This window comes from Bubalus bubalis, chromosome 4, assembly GCF_019923935.1.
Source record: "Bubalus bubalis isolate 160015118507 breed Murrah chromosome 4, NDDB_SH_1, whole genome shotgun sequence".
In the NCBI taxonomy this organism is placed as follows: domain Eukaryota; kingdom Metazoa; phylum Chordata; class Mammalia; order Artiodactyla; family Bovidae; genus Bubalus; species Bubalus bubalis.
Window position 1 is genome coordinate 54,891,609 of NC_059160.1, and position 16,300 is coordinate 54,907,908.

The 16,300-nt window shown below is 37.7% G+C and overlaps 1 protein-coding gene across 1 annotated transcript in view; it reads right to left on the reverse strand.

The window, feature by feature from the left end:
* The window catches only part of UTP20 (UTP20 small subunit processome component), an 86,901-nt gene that overhangs the window by 43,359 nt on the left and 27,242 nt on the right, over positions 1-16,300 (reverse strand). Inside the window, exons 22-27 of the mRNA XM_006043580.4 lie at positions 13,929-14,114; positions 10,558-10,648; positions 8,468-8,553; positions 7,597-7,722; positions 4,338-4,504; positions 1,898-2,106 (exon numbers count right to left, since the gene is read on the reverse strand). Coding sequence (XP_006043642.3) covers positions 1,898-2,106; positions 4,338-4,504; positions 7,597-7,722; positions 8,468-8,553; positions 10,558-10,648; positions 13,929-14,114 — 865 coding nt within the window. The remainder of the gene's footprint in view (positions 1-1,897; positions 2,107-4,337; positions 4,505-7,596; positions 7,723-8,467; positions 8,554-10,557; positions 10,649-13,928; positions 14,115-16,300) is intronic.

Here is a 16,300-nt window from a genome sequence, read left to right on the forward strand (position 1 = left end):
TTCTGAGCTTTATTCTGGGATGCAGTTGATTTACTCAGAAAAGTTCGGTCTTTTTAGGCTGTGTTAGATGGAGCCACAGTAGCTGTTATGCCTGGGCTACTCTGGCTCCACTAGAGACAATCCCCTTCCTAGGACACTCCTTGATGCCACATCTCATGAGGTTTCTGCTCTGGCTGTCGGGAACATGAGCTGCTTCCAGCCCTGTGTTAGCTGCAGGGCTGCTCTGCCTGCTGTCTTCAGGTGGTTGTACTGTTTCTAGACATGATAAAATAACAGGGACCAGATTTATCCTCCCCTCTCAAGGCACTGAAGAATATATGAAACAATGATTTTTTGGACACTGGACAGCAGGCAACAGAGGACAGTCATCCCCGAGAGAGGAGAAACAGTCAAGATGAGTCCTACACATTCCCTCGCTTCCTGCCTGCAGACTTTGACCTTGGTATGGGAAGGAAAATGAGGGGACAATGGTGCAGCTCAGGGAGGCCAAGGTGGCTAGAAGTCACGAACAGAGGACTGGAGAGAAAACAGGGACACAGAGAATGACTTACGGATGTCTGCAGAGGCACCTCCTGAGTTTATTTTTCCTCTTAGAACTTATCAACTGATGTTCTTCTATCATTTGGCTATTTATCTATAACCTCCCCAAGATACTGAGTCCTTACTATTTCATTTTCCATCTACAACAATGTCTGGCAGATAGCAGGTGTGAAGTAAGTATTTACTGAATAATTAAACGGACAGGAACTTTTGTTTGATCCTTCACCCCAGTGCTTAGTACAGTGTCTGACACACAGTAAGGGCTCGATGAATAAGGCAGCATAAAATTCTGGCTGTATCTAAGAGGCAGTTCACCAGGCACATCAATAAAACAAATGAGTTTTAGCCAAATTAAAACTGCCTATTTGTCATTAACAACAACAGCAGAATCTGAGTTAAGAATCAACAGCAGAAACCTGAATGTGGATTTTCACTTCAGGTCCTATCTCCAAGAAGTCTTTAGTCCATAAAAACATTTTAAGTTCCCCTAAACTCCACAGAGTAAACTTATGTTCACACACCTGTTTCAACAGAACATAAATATATCATCTTCAAAATCATTCAGAAAACATTTCCTAAGCACCGTCTCATGAAGCCTCCTGGCAGTTAGCTAGTTGGCTTGTCATGCCCAATCTTGCTACTTACCTTCACTTAAAACATTGCATTTAGAGTAGGTAAGCATTTATTTTTACAAGAGCTCTGGGCAACTCTATCTCAACAAGGACAATGCCAACAGTGTTGTTGTCTTCATTCTCCAAATACTCTGAATAAATGAGAGTTAGAAGACGTGTTTCATACTTTCAGGCTTCTGAAATTAAAAATCTAAGAAACATCAGTTCAACTATACCAGACTTTGGTCTCTGAGACATAGACAGAACTAAATGCCTCCCTACCGTTTCACCTCCTTTTTAAATAGACACTTGATACAATCTGCATTTTCTAGCTATTCATAAGTATTTATAACAGTGAAGATTCCCAATAATAGGAAAGGTCATTTTAAAGAGACACCTTACATAAGAAAGATTTAACCTAGAACGATGTTAGCTATGGGTGCCAACCAATTTTCCAAGTAAAACACCGACCAGTATTAGCCCAAGAAGAAAGTGATAAAAGTCACTCAGTCATGTTTGACTCTTTGTGTCCCCGTGGACTGTAGCCTGCCAGGCTCCTCTGTCCGTGGAATTCTCCAGGCAAGAATACTGGAGTGGGTTGCCGTTCCCTTCTCCAGGAGCTCTTCCCGACCCAGGAATCGAGCCAGGATCTTCTGGATTGCAGACAGATTCTTTACCAGCTGACCTACCAGGGAAGTCCTATTTGCCCAAGAAGAAAGCTAAAGTTTAAAGTGAATCTCGCTCACCTTTTCTCGTTGGTCAAGGACGTGTGATATAGTTGCAGTCATGCAGAGCAGTAGCTGCAGAATCTTTGGTAAATATGCACTGATCAGGTGACTAATGTTCTTCAAAACTATCTCAAGGCTATTTAATATGCCATGCTGACGACCCAAAGGAAGAACTTTAGACAAATCTAAATCTTCTACTGCTTGAATGACAGCGGTATGGCATTCTCCTGGTGAAACACAGAGGAGCAGAGATAGCATGTGAAGTGAAATATTAGCTCATTCCTATTTACAATTATAGCTTCCTTTCAATTTCTCCCAATACAGCATTTTCTATTGTTATAATTTACAGATGATAATATATTTTACTTATTTTTCTCCTTTTGATTCTTACCAAACATTAAATGAGCTAGATATAGTAGGTTTTACTATTACCACTTTAAAGATGAGGAAACTGAGGAATAAGAGAGAGTAAGAAACCTGTGAAAGAACTAAGTCTATAAGCCCAATTCTTCCCCTATTTACACAATCCCTCAAAACCTGAGGAATTCCATTTTATTAATATTCTGTCTATCAACTTTCCACATTTTTCCCTCTGAGCTTTGATGGACTATGCTAATTTCAGCAGTTTCAAAGAAAATACCTTGCTATGTGATAAACTCTTTTAAGGCTGAGAATCAAATGTTTTATTTCTCTTGCAGTCGCTTGTAAATAAATAAAACAATAGTCCTTTATAAATGGGTGCCAAACTGATTTCATAATTTACTTAAAAGACCTGAATTGTTATTGTTTGAGCTTTACTTCAGACCAACTGGTATGAGATCATGAGCTTGCTGATTCATACACCTAAGTGGTTTATCCATGAGGGTATCATTTATAGCTACCCTCTTACAACAGAGGCCACTGCACTGAACAAAAACTTCTGTATTCCTTAACAGCCAACTTTCTTCACAGGGCAATATCATACTGAATGAAAACTTTTTAAAAAGCTATAACAATAACCCTGTGTACGAGACAGCAAAAGAGACACTGATGTATAGAACAGTCTTATGGACTCTGTGAGAGAGGGAGAGGGTGGAAAGATTTGGGAGAATGGAATTGAAACATGTAAAATATCATGTATGAAACGAGTTGCCAGTCCAGGTTCGATGCACGATACTGGATGCTTGGGGCTGGTGCACTGGGACGACCCAGAGGGATGGAATGGGGAGGGAGGAGGGAGGAGGGTTCAGGATGGGGAACACATGTATACCTGTGGTGGATTCATTTTGATATTTGGCAAAACTAATACAATTATGTAAAGTTTAAAAATAAAATAAAATTAAAAAAAATAAATAAATTTAAAAAAAAGAAAAAAAAAAAAAAGCTATACCTATCATTAAAAAAAAACAAAAAGCAACACATGACCCTACAAATAAATCTATGTTTGCCTAAAGCAAAGCAATTATAAAACTGAAACACAGGTATTGTAGTCAGGAAGATCTGGGTTTGAATCCCAGCTTCATCTGGGTTCAAATTCCAGGGCAAAGTACTTACCTCTCTAAGCCTGTTTCCTACTTGTAAAATGGCAACAAATAAATACTGAACCCTACTGTGGCTGTTTTAAGGGTCAACTGAGTTGTAGGTAAAGGAGCCTGTCATTAATTCTGGCAGGAAGCAGATGAACCTCACATACTGGAGAACATATGACAGAACATCACATTGTATACAGTTACTAATCCATTTTGTTTAGACTGTGAGGTTAAGAGCAGAGGTTATAAATGCTCAGTTTTCTATTTTCAACAGTGTCCAGGGCACAGGAGGTATTTGACAAATCATTATTTAGTAGGTGAATGACTCAGTGAAAGAATACATGCCAGGACAATTAAGATTTATTTTGCAGCATGCTTTAAGTTTCTAAGGAAAAACCTATTCATCGTATATGGAGAAGCACCACTTTTCAAGGGCTTCCCTGGTGGCTCGGGTTGGTAAAGAATATGCTTGCAATGTGGCAGACCTGGGTTCGATCCCTGGGTTGGGAAGATCCTCTGGAGAAGGAAATGGCAACCCACTCCAGTATCTGTGCTTGGAGAATTCCCAGGGAGAGAGGAGCCTGGCAGGCTACAGTCAGTGGGGTCACAAAGAGTCGGATACGATTGAGCGACTAAGCGCTTGGCACATGCTCTACAACTTGGCACCACTTTTCAAATGGCCAAAATGTACAAGAGAAGCAGAAAACACATTTTCTAATCAGGGGCTTATTAGCACAAGGCTGATGATAATCCCAAGATCATCTGTGAGGTCTACCTAATTCAATCAAAATTTAAATGAATTACATGTTAGCAAAAAGACCACCACTGAGACTGGGAGGAGCAACCAACCCCCTGAGAAAGACGCCCAAGAGCGTGGGGGAACAGCCTGAGACAGCAAAGGTCTGAGCAGAGAATATGCATTCACAGCGCGGCAGGCAGTTGATACCTACCGTTCCTGAAGTGCTTCACAGGCTCAAATAGAAGGTCTAAGAATATCTCGATCTCTTCTGGCTGGGTCCCAGCCAGGAACCTCAGGACGATGGACATGCGGGTACCAGAAGCAGATTTCCCCTGAGTTTTACTTCCAGTCTTATTCTTCATTCGACCATACAAAATTCTAAAATGTCCAAAGAAGGTTATTTGTTTGCACATTAACCCTAAAACAGTATTTTCTTGCACATTGATCCTAAAACACAATTGTTTTGTTTTCCTAGAAGGCTGGAATAGCAGCTCAACAGATTTAAATGAATGCATTCTAAAACAGGGAAGAATGAAATAAAAATCAAATTTTTAACATGGAGATTTTAAAACAACAACAACAAACAAGGCAAAGGGAAGCAGGAAGAAGAAAATATAAAGACAATGACTGGAAGCTGGTTCTTTGGAGGAGGGAAAAAAAGAAATAAAACAGGCAGGCCAGAGATAAGTCTCAACAAGGAAAAATGAAAACAGGAATATATAGATTAAAACGAAATAAAATAAGAGAGTACAACTATAAGTAAAACAAGGAAACTGGAAAGATTTCAATTAAATGGGTAATCTTCTGGAAAAGACCGACATCTATAAATAGTCAAAAGGAACCTAACAAAACCTGAAGAGATCAGTAATCATGAGTAAATTTGGAGTCAACACAGTTTTACAGATGAATTGTTGAAACTTTCAAGGAGAAACAATCCCCATGATATAGTTCCACAGCAGGGAGAAAGAAGGAAATAGTCCTTTTTCAGGGATGGATCTAGAGATTATTATACTAAAGTGAAGTTAAGTCAAAGACAAATATGATATCAATTATATATGGAATCTAAAAAATAATACAAATGAATCTATATACAAAAACTGACTCACAGGCATAGAAAACCAACTATGATTACCAAAAGGGAAAGAGATGGGGAAAGGGATAAATTAGAACTATGGGATTAACAGATACAAACTACTATGCATAAAATAGATAAGCAATAAGGATCTACTGTATAGCACAGGGAACAACGATATTCGATATCTCATAATAACCTAAAATGTAAAATAATATGAAAAATATATACAAATAATAATCACTTTGCTGTACACTTGAAAGTAACACAATATTGTAAATACTTCAATAATAATAAATACATAATGAGGAGGGTGGGGGAAGTCCACAACATTTCTGAAAACAGTACCCAGTGCTGCATTAAAACAGTATTAAAGCTGAATAAGGATTATTCCAAGAATGCAAGAAAGAATCACCAGTAAAATCTATTAATACAGATCCATGGCTTGTAGAAAAAAGTTAATACGATCATTTAAATACATGTCAATAGGCAGTCTAATAAAATTCAACATCCATTTAGTAAAAAAACTAAATAACATAGCAATAAAAGCTACCTTCTTAGCATGACAGAACTACTGACTTAACATTCAAAATTTAAGGACAATGGTTTTCAAACTTTTTGATATTAGGATCCCTTTTTACTCCTAAAAATTACTTTAGAGCTTTTGTATATGTGACTTTTATCTATTAGTATTTGTCATAGTACAAGCTAAAACAAGTTAGCATAACTAACATTTTTAATAAAAATTGTATTTTCCAAACCTGGCCCTCTCCAAATTAGAGAGACCAGAGGCATTGTTGTACATTTTTTTCCTCTCCAAATTTCTTTATTGCCTGGCTTATTAGAAGATAAATGAATCCTCGTATCAGCTTCTACATTCAATCTGTTGCAATATACTGTGGTTGAAAATCCAGCCTTACAAAGATATGCAACTGGAGAAGGGGAATATGTTTTGTAAACTTTCAGATAATTCTTCTCAGATAATTGTGAATATTCCACTTTGATTCTGCACCAAAGCTCAAGAAGAGGCAGTTTCTTAAAGGCTAGTTGCAAGGTGGAATCTAAAACCATTATCAGTGAATTTTGTAAACTCTGTTACATTAAAATCCATCTGTCTACTTTGCACTTTGAACAGATCTTTACCCATGAATGATTCTGTAATATGCATCAGTTACTTGGAAAATTTGAAAAAAAATTCCATGGAAACTAGTGAGCTGAAGAAGTATTTTATGCATACCTCTTAATTCATACAGAATAATAAAAAGACAAGTACTCAAGGCTCAAGACTCAATAAGGGCAGTGAGTGAAACCAGCTTTTAATTTTTTTTTTAAACTCTAGGTCTGTGGCAATGAAGAATGACCAACACAGTTTGGAGCCACTGTCCTGATTCATGCTAAGCACCTGGAGTTTTATACGTCACTGCTTTTGCCTGGTCAGCACAAATAGGAGCACAGTGAGGAAAGGGAATGTCTTTATGAAGAAAGTTTTAACCTCGTGGATGTCCTAAAAGCATCTCTGGGAAAGCCCCCACCAAGAAGGAGCAGACCACACTTTAAGACAAGCACAACTGTTCTAGAAACATTACTGTTAAATACAGTAGCAAGACAAGGGTAACTACAACTACCACCACGCCAAGTAATTCATGTAGGCTCTGTGGGGAATACACAGATCAAACGACACAACAGTGAAGGGGGTATTTATATCAGAAAAGAGAAGACAAACTTCATCTGACCACTACTGACTAAGAGGCATGGAGTCTGTCTTCTGGTAGAGAAAATGGATAATAAGAGGCCATGTTGGATGATTAAGTACTGTAAAGAAAGACTGTGGTGTGGGCTCTGAGAGGGGTGGTAAATGAAAGAGATGTTAGAGAAGCAGGTCTAGGCTAGGTCATACCATGCCCTTAAAGGAGTAGTAAGGACTCCATTTGTTGTTCTCAGTAAAATGGGACCTCAAAAGGTTTTTAAACAGGGACTAACAAGCTGACTGATGATTATTATTTACAATTATTTTTGACCCAGAAAAATCCAATGAAAACTATAAAAACTATAATAAAGTTTTATACATGGTTAGTTTTTATCTCTCATAATTAGTTACCTATCAAACAAATACATTATTTTTACTATTTCTCAATGGTTTAAACCTTAGAGAAATACTGGATTTAATTTTAATAACAATTAAAAAACATAATGTCAAGATCTTTCCTCCTATTAGGGACAAAATATTTAAAATAAGTCTCTATAACAATTTGACTTTCCCCAAAGAATCAATTATAAAAATAAATAAAATTCAAGATGAAATATTCCATTATAATTGCTGAAAGAATCATAATACTATATTCACAACTGTTTTTGTGATCAATACTTAAAATATCAGTTTTGAAAGAGTATAAATTACCTCATCAGAATAGGAAACAGTTCTGCTCGGTGGGCTGCTTTCACCACTGTATTATCTTCAGAAATGCTAAAATGCACTATCTCTTCCTTAAAGTTTCTGTCTTCAAGCAATCTTTGTAGGTTTTCCCTTTAAAAATAGAATTTAGCATAAATCATCACTTAATCAAAAATACTTTTTAAAAATATAATAGAGTAATAAATATATACATAAAAGAAACAGGCATTAAGAATATTTTACATTGTGGCTGACATCCATAAAAGAAAGTCTTCACACAAATACCTTCCAAAATGGCAAGTTTCAAATTTTAAAACGTAAGAGGGATCATAGTGAAAGTAAAAGTGGCTCAGTGGCCTGGAATTCTCCAGGCCAGAATACTGGAGAGGGTAGCCTTTCCCTTCTCCAGGGGATCTTCCCACCCAGGGATCAAACCCAGGTCTCCCGCATTGCACGCGGGTTCTTTACCAGCCGAGCTACAAAGGAAGCCCAAGAGGGATCATAAGGGGTTAGTCAATAATACAGCTGTTTAAAAAAGCATAATATGAAAGCTTTCTTCAGTTCTTGGAGCATAATTAAGATGATTCCTTAAGTAATCACCAAGATTTTAATGCCATTATATAAGCAAGAAGAAATGACATAACCTCAACACATATTTTTCAATTAATATTCTCTCTCCTACCTTATTATCTATGAAGAAGCACTCTTAACAAACAAATACACTTCTAGTTTTCATTGCTTACCTGAAAATAGCATTATGATTACCTTAGAAAAGAGAGCAATTTCCTGGGGCCTTTAAAAAATTATAAGAGGCTCTCTGGTAAAAAGAGTAAAAATAGCCCCCTAAACAGCATTTCTTTAGCTTCAAATAACTTACCTGTAAGGGAGAATATGTGGATGTTTATATGTCAGTATGCAATCCAGTGTTATTTTTTGTACCATCTGATCCTGATGTAGCAACAACTAGGAATGATATTTTATAAAATAAATGAATGAAGTCAGATATACACATGCCATCAGATAGTAATTTACTTTTACTAATTTGCTAAATTAAAATTCTTAGAATCTAAATTTTTAGATGTGGGTTAAAGATGATTCATGACAATAGCTTTACATTGTCCTGGAGGTAACAGAAAATAAATAGAATGTATGTAGAGAACAAAACAAAAACACAACTCTGACACCTGCATCCCACATGGCAGACTCTCAGGTCTGTCTTTTGGCCAAGGCCAATTCCCTACATGACTTTAGGTTTACACCAACTGGATTGGTCCTGTAGTCAGGGAAAGCTCTTATACCATGAAGGTAACCACAGTCAGTAAGATGCCAGGAAAGACCCAGCTCTGAGGCCTCTCTGATCAGTCCAGATTTTTGCTTCCTGTCGACAACTGAGAGTTTTGACTTCTGATTTTATAAACAAGTTATATCTGAATTATACACAAAATAAGGATAAATTCTGCCAAAATAATGTTTCATTTAAAAAACCTCCAAGTGAAAAGAGAAAATCTTATTTCCTCAGATAGCTTAGAATGACATCCCATGCTTTACTCTGCTTCTGACACCATTTTTTTTTTCTTCTGCAACCTTTTCTGGAATTCAAGGTCATATACTATAACTGCAACGGACTACTACTCCACCTACTTTCATTCAGTCTACCGGATCCTGAAACGCTAGGGCTCCATAAGGCTAACTCGCCTAGCAGTGAAAAGTAGCAGCTCTCTTGGTACAAACCCCTACTCCCTTCTAAAACCTAAATCTTATGAGACAACTAACACTTTGCTAAACCCACTGTTAACACAGCCAATCAATGTTTCAGTTCAGTTCAGTCGTTCAGTTGTGTTTGACTCTTTGCGACCCCATGAATCACAGCATGCCAGGCCTCCCTGTCCATCACCAACTCCTGGAGTTTACTCAAACTCACGTTCATCGAGTCAGTGATACCATCCAGCCATCTCATCCTCTGTCGTCCCCTTCTCCTCCTGCCCCCAATCCCTCCCAGCATCAGTCTTTTCCAATGAGTCAACTCTTCACATGAGGTGGCCAAAGTACTGGAGTTTCAGCTTTAGCAGCATTCCTTCCAAAGAAATCCCAGGGCTGATCTCCTTCAGAATGGACTGGTTGGATCTCCTTGCATGCCAAGGGACTCTCAAGAGTCTTCTCCAACACCACAGTTCAAAAGCATCAATTCTTCGGCGCTCAGCCTTCTTCACACTCCAACTCTCACATCCATACATGACCACAGGAAAAACCATAGCCTTGACTAGACGGACCTTTGTTGGCAAAGTAATGTCTCTGCTTTTCAATATGCTATCTAGGTTGGTCATAACTTTCCTTTCAAGGAGTAAGCGTCTTTTAATTTCATGGCTGCAGTCACCATCTGCAGTGATTTTGGAGCCCAGAAAAATAAAGTCTGACACTGTTTCCACTGTTTCCCCACCTATTTCCCATGAAGTCATGGGATCGGATGCCATGATGTTCATTTTCTGAATGTTGAGCTTTAAGCCAACTTTTTCACTTTCCACTTTCACTTTCATCAAGAGGCTTTTGAGTTCCTCTTGACTTTCTGCCATAAGGGTGGTGTCATCTGCATATCTGAGGTGATTGATATTTCTCCCGGCAATCTTGATTCCAGCTTGTGTTTCTTCCAGTCCAGTGTTTCTCATGATGTACTCTGCATATAAGTTAAATAAGCAGGGTGACAATATACAGCCTTGATGTACTCCTTTTCCTATCTGGAACTAGTCTGTTGTTTAGTCACCCTCAATTTCTTTAAAATCCACTAAATCAGTACTGTCTAAAACTGTTTCTCAAGGTATAGACAGTATCTGTTAGTTAAAAAATATATACTTAAAATGTAGAAATCAGCCCTAGTCAACAATTACTGAAAATCTAGAAGTTATTTGGGTAAAGAAAATGGTAGAGAAAAGTTCACAACTAACTACAGTGACAAGAATTAATTTTACTTACCTGAAGATACAGCTCATATAATTTCGATTCCAGATATAAGGCTCGTGGATTTGAAAACTTAGAGAAAACTTGCAAATGAGCAATTAGCTGCCTAAAATGCACAAAACAAACAAACAAAAGATACAGAGAGAAAAACAGAAAAAAGAAAAACCAGAAACAAAAACAGACATTATTTTCGTAAGATGATAGTATCTACCAGTTTTCTCTGACAAGTACTCTAAACATTTCAAATACAGTTTCACTGTTAATTACACTAGCAAGTTTTAATTACTTGAATTTAGGAAATCATTCTCCAGAAATTCCAAATCTCAGGCAGGGCTTTCCCTGAAATTCAGGCTCCCAACCTCAGAAAATCATTCAGGATGTGCTTAGAATGGTTTAAGTGAAACCAAATATAGAAAGAAAGTAATCAAAACACTAACATATTCCAAAATTGAACACAGATGATTTTTGGAATGATCCTTTTTTTTTCTGTCTAGTTTTTATGCAGTAGACAGGAAAGTGGAACATACTACGCTTCCTCACTTTCATATAACATAAAAACTGATGTCAGGCAACAGAGGTCCAAGTTTGGATAACTATGGCTCTTCCTTACCAAGAAACAGAAAGACAGAACAATGTTCTGCAGTTGGAATCTAAATTTGAAGACGGGGTTGCCTTCAAATAAACGGTACCATCAAAACAGAATGAGCAGAGAGCTTCTACTACATTTACATGTTCTACTTCCTAATACTTAAGATTCTGTGAGGCTTTAAAAACACTTGAGAAAACTGTTTTCTCCCTGTGTATAATTTAAAAGAGGTATTAAAACTTAAAAAAAAAAAAAAAAAACCCTGAATGAATAAATTACAATCTTGAGAAATGTTATTTGCCTATTTCAAGAACCTAAGCAGGGAGAAGTGGAGAGAGGTGGAAACAAAGCCACATGTGTGGTTCTGCCATTCTGAGCTGCTGACTTTGGGAAAAGTCACAGAATGTCTCAGCGTCTCATTTCTCATCTCAATAAAGAACAAGACTTTCAGCTTTTCTGCAGGACTGAACTAAAGAAAACAAGCTGTGGTACTTCAGTTCCTAAGAGCTTAGGGAACAACACATTTCTTTGCCTAAGAATAGGCAAAAAAAAAAAGCAAAACTGAAAGTCTTACTAGTTAACATAGAGAAAAACAGTTGGAAATTACGACCTCTTTAGATATTGTAGAAAAACAGGGGTAAGGGAAGCACTATTGTTATATTTAGCCTAAATGCCTGTGATGATTAGTCTTATGTGTCAATCTAAGTTACCATCCCAGCTATATAACAAAACACTAATCTAGGTGTTGTGATGAAAATATTCTTGTACATGTGGTTAACATCCACAACCAGTGGACTTTAAATAAAGGAGATGACCCTTAATAATGTGGGTGGGCCTTATCAAGTCAACTGAAAGCTGGAAGAACAAAAACTGATGTTTCCCAGAAAAGGAATTCTGCCATAAGGCTGTCACACTGAAATACTACCCTATGAATTTCACATTTAAGACTACAGCATCAAATCCTGCCCCGGTTTCCAACCTGCCCAACAAATTTTCTGGTAAGCTCTGACTGATACAATGTCTCTGTAATTACTTATCACTGAGCCTTTGCAGTTTTACAAAACACAATTTTAAAATCTACGGAAACATACATTCCTTTCCTCAACATTTACTAAGTATTTTTTATGTGCCATGTAGCCTTCAAGAGACAAACAGAAGTTAATTTACAGATTCTCATTAAATACCTACCAGTAAGGGGTGTGTTCCACGGGTTAATAAAATTGGACTATGAATATACTGAGATGGCCTCCAGAAGAATGTGTTTATCCATTTACTTATACTTTCAATGATGGTGAATGCTAGCAACATTCTAGGTTTGGCTACAGAGGGCAGGGAAATTAATCAAGACATGGAACTTGTCTTTAAAGAGCTTTAAATTTACATGGAAGATTTATTAAAAAAAAAAAATAATATCCATGGCAAGGAACAGCATCTGACCAGAGGAGCTGTTATCAAAGTTTGAAGGTGGGTAGATAACTAGATAATTTCCAGTTTAAAAGACAGGAAGAGCTTCACTGAAGAGGCAGTGTGAGAACTCGGCCTTGAAGTTATGACTAGAATTTCCCTTGGCAACAATGAGGCAAGGGCACTGCAAAAAGAATGCTATAGCAAAGGTCCGAGGATAAGAACAAAAGATGTATGAGTGCCTGAGTAGCTTATTCATTCACTCAGCAAACAGGTATGAGGACAAACCTTTGGCCAGCTGTTATGCTGAAGCACACAAAGACAAATGCAGCAATCTCTGTCTTAGGGGAAGTAGTAGGCGACAGAACACTCAGAGCTGTGGAAAGGCAGGAGCAGGGAGGCTGGGCTGTGATCTTTCTCACCCCTGTGCTTTATACACTATTTCCATCAGCCAGCAAGTCCTGTGCCTGGTAAACTTGTTTTTCAGCTCCAAAGGTGATCTCCTCTTTGTAAAAGTCTTCCCTTTGTGGTAGAATTATTGTTATTATTTTTTACTGTGCTCCTGTAACTTCTTTAAAAACATTTCTTCTATTAAAATATTTCACCAGGCATTAGACTACTTCCAGCTCTGCAGAGGCTAAAGACCGTTCATCTCTGTAGCTCTGCATTTAGCAGAAGAACCTCAATACAGCTGCTGAATGCTAGGCAAATAGATGACTCACGGGAAAGACTCAACAAGTGGGCATGTGAGATTGAGATGCAAAGTGTTACAGTAACACAGCAGCACCAATCTGGTGAATCCCTGGCACTTCAATTCAGACAATCTTTAAGTAAGCTGAAAGCACAGTCCCTTCTTTTTTCTAAGATTTCTGACAATTTAGGTAAATGAATAATCCAGAGAGCTGGAAAGAGAATATAACAGCATGAAAAAGTGAAGAAAGCCAAAAGTAATCAAGACAGAAGTGCTGACACCCTTATTTATAAAAGAAAAGATGTTCCATTCTGTGTTCCCTTAGCACACAAACATAACATCCCAGTGCTATGGAAGAGAACGGCAAAGGTCAAGGCCATTTAACTGCTACAGGCCCCAGGGCTCTCATCTATAAAAAGGTGCTTTGAGCAGATGATTCCAAAGTCCCTCAACTCTAACACACTGCAGCTAAACAAGAAAAAATAAAAAATAAGCAAGCAAAGGAAAAAAACTCAGAACACTAGCAGTTTTCTTAGGCTATAAAAGAAAATCCTGGGAAGATGCAACAGTCTGATAAATAATTATCTGAGTAATTTAATCTCATTCCTGGCTACTTCACAGGTGGTCACACGAGGTTTCTTCCTGCCCTTCCCTAACCCTAACCCTGGACTGGAGCCCTGGACTTTTCAGCAATGCTGAACCTACTTTGCCGCAGCTCTTCTTGTCTTTTTCTTCTGTGCGGGTTCCTCTTGGGGCCCCAGCTCTTCCTCCAGCTCGTCGTCGTCTCTGGCGGCAGTTTCCTCTTCTACTTCCTCTATCGCCAGCCCTCTGCCTTTTCTTCGCAGATCCTGGGTTGGTGCAATCTGCAGATCTGCTGGGTAATACTCATTGCTACAGTGGAAAGAGTGATATGAGGCAGATATCCTAAATGCTTGTGACAAATGTGTGCCCCCAGTTCATAGACTCACACACAGAAGAAATGCCAGAGGCCCCTTAGTGGAGGTCTTCTACAACATTTAAATTCAGCCTCTCTTAAGGACCTTATTTGACAAGTCAATCACTAACTGCAAAAGAGAGCCTGCTTCATTGTTACACTGTTGAGAATAAGTGAAATGTCTATTTTGGACTAAGCTGAAATTGGCCTCCCTGTCTCTGGAACCACAACTTGGGGAGGAGTGCATAGGGGTAGATTATATTACAGTGTTTAGACCATGCTGTATGTGTATCCCAGATACATTGTTTTGAGGATGTCCTTTCAAAAAGGGGGCCACAACAAATTCTAGTCCTCCAGGTATGGCCTAGTAAGACAGGGGGGACTATCAATTCTGTTGCTTTTGAGGGAAGTCACAATATGACAGACTCGAATGGAAAGTCCAGGCAATGAAAATCAGTAATGTTTCATGTTTTGGCTCCTCTAAGCTTGTGCAGTTGGTATTCATATGTGTTACTGAATTCCATAGCTTAAATTTTGGGCCACTGTTGTAGGTAACTAATACTACCTTGAAGGCTATTGTTCAGTGCATTACTTTTGTGTCATTTTGGTTCATTAATCTAACAATTATAAATATGTTGTCTATTCTGTGTATAACACTGGGTTACAGATGTGAGGAAACTGATCAGACTGACTAAGTCCTCACTCAAAAATATACTGACACATGTTAGAGGATAGCATCCTACAAACACACCTTAAAGAAATATACTACAGGTTAATATACTACACCACACCTGGAGGCCTGAGACACTACCATGCTCAATGCTGTATTCTTAGCTAGCAGGATCTTCCCCTTAATAAATTAAAAAAAAAAAAAGAATGAATGAATGACATGAACAAAGTTGCTCTGTCCTTTACAAATTGTACCATCACTATTTAAAAACATCTGTATTATACTCTCAACGCTCAATTAACCAAATGACATATTTTTAACCTTTACCTCCGAGCATAGCATGCTCATTCATTCATTTACTAAATAAGATAGTTTATACAAAGCACTTATAAGAGGGTCTGTAAGACACAGCAAGTAGTCATTAAATGTCATCTATTATTAAGATACTGTTTCTATTGTTAGTCATTCATTCCTGCTGCTGGTTTGGGGCTTCTTAGAAAATGTTTACAAGGGATTCACAGTTAGTACTAATATCAAATTATTTGAAAAATATTTAAAAGTATAAATATATAACTCCCCAAAAGTAAAAGCCCATAATGTATTTCAAAGCCAGACTTAAAAGTGACTCTTGGGTTTTCCATTAGTTTGGATCATCTATCAAGATATTGGTTATAGGGAGTAAGTGCCAATTAATCTTAAACATTTTTAAAAAATTATATCTTTTCAGTTGTTATCTTTTTAAACTCAAGAGACTCACTTCCTGTTACAGCCTCCTCTCTCCATTCCCACCCCCACAGTACCTAGTCCTTCTAGAGATAGACATTTACATGAGGCTAAGGAGTAATTTATTTCTTTACGGAAAAACTTAAAAAATCAACATGACAGGAACTTCATATCCTACTAACACCTTTAATACCAGCTTACATAGGTACAGCTCCTTGAAATTCACAAAACAAATGATAAACATTACTTTACATGATCTTCAAAACAAGGAAAGGAAGCTAAATGTCACTGTTCTCGTTCTAGAAGTAAATTAAAGCCCAAAGAGTGAAAAAGAGAAAATCATTACACTACCACCATATCTATTGACCTGTGTGTATCTTTGCTTGTAACCTTTCCCAGAAAGAATTATTCATGCAAACCTTTTTATTTATGCATGGGATCCTTTCTCCTCTTACCTATTCAAAGACAGGGCTCTAGCGATTTTACCCCCTCTGGCGTGACTAATTTCCCCTCCCTTTTGGATCACTCACACCAGCATTACATACATAGAGACTGTTTAAGTTAAACAGCAACACCACCAAAGGCCCTCTTTCCGTTCCCACACTTCCTTCCACCTATGTCTGCTTCCTTTCTACAAGAACTGTCCATACTTGCTGTTTCCATTTTTCTTCTCCATATTCTCTTAAGCCCATTTTAATCATACTTTCATCCCTATCAGATTAACCAAAACAACTCTTGTTAAGTAAAGCC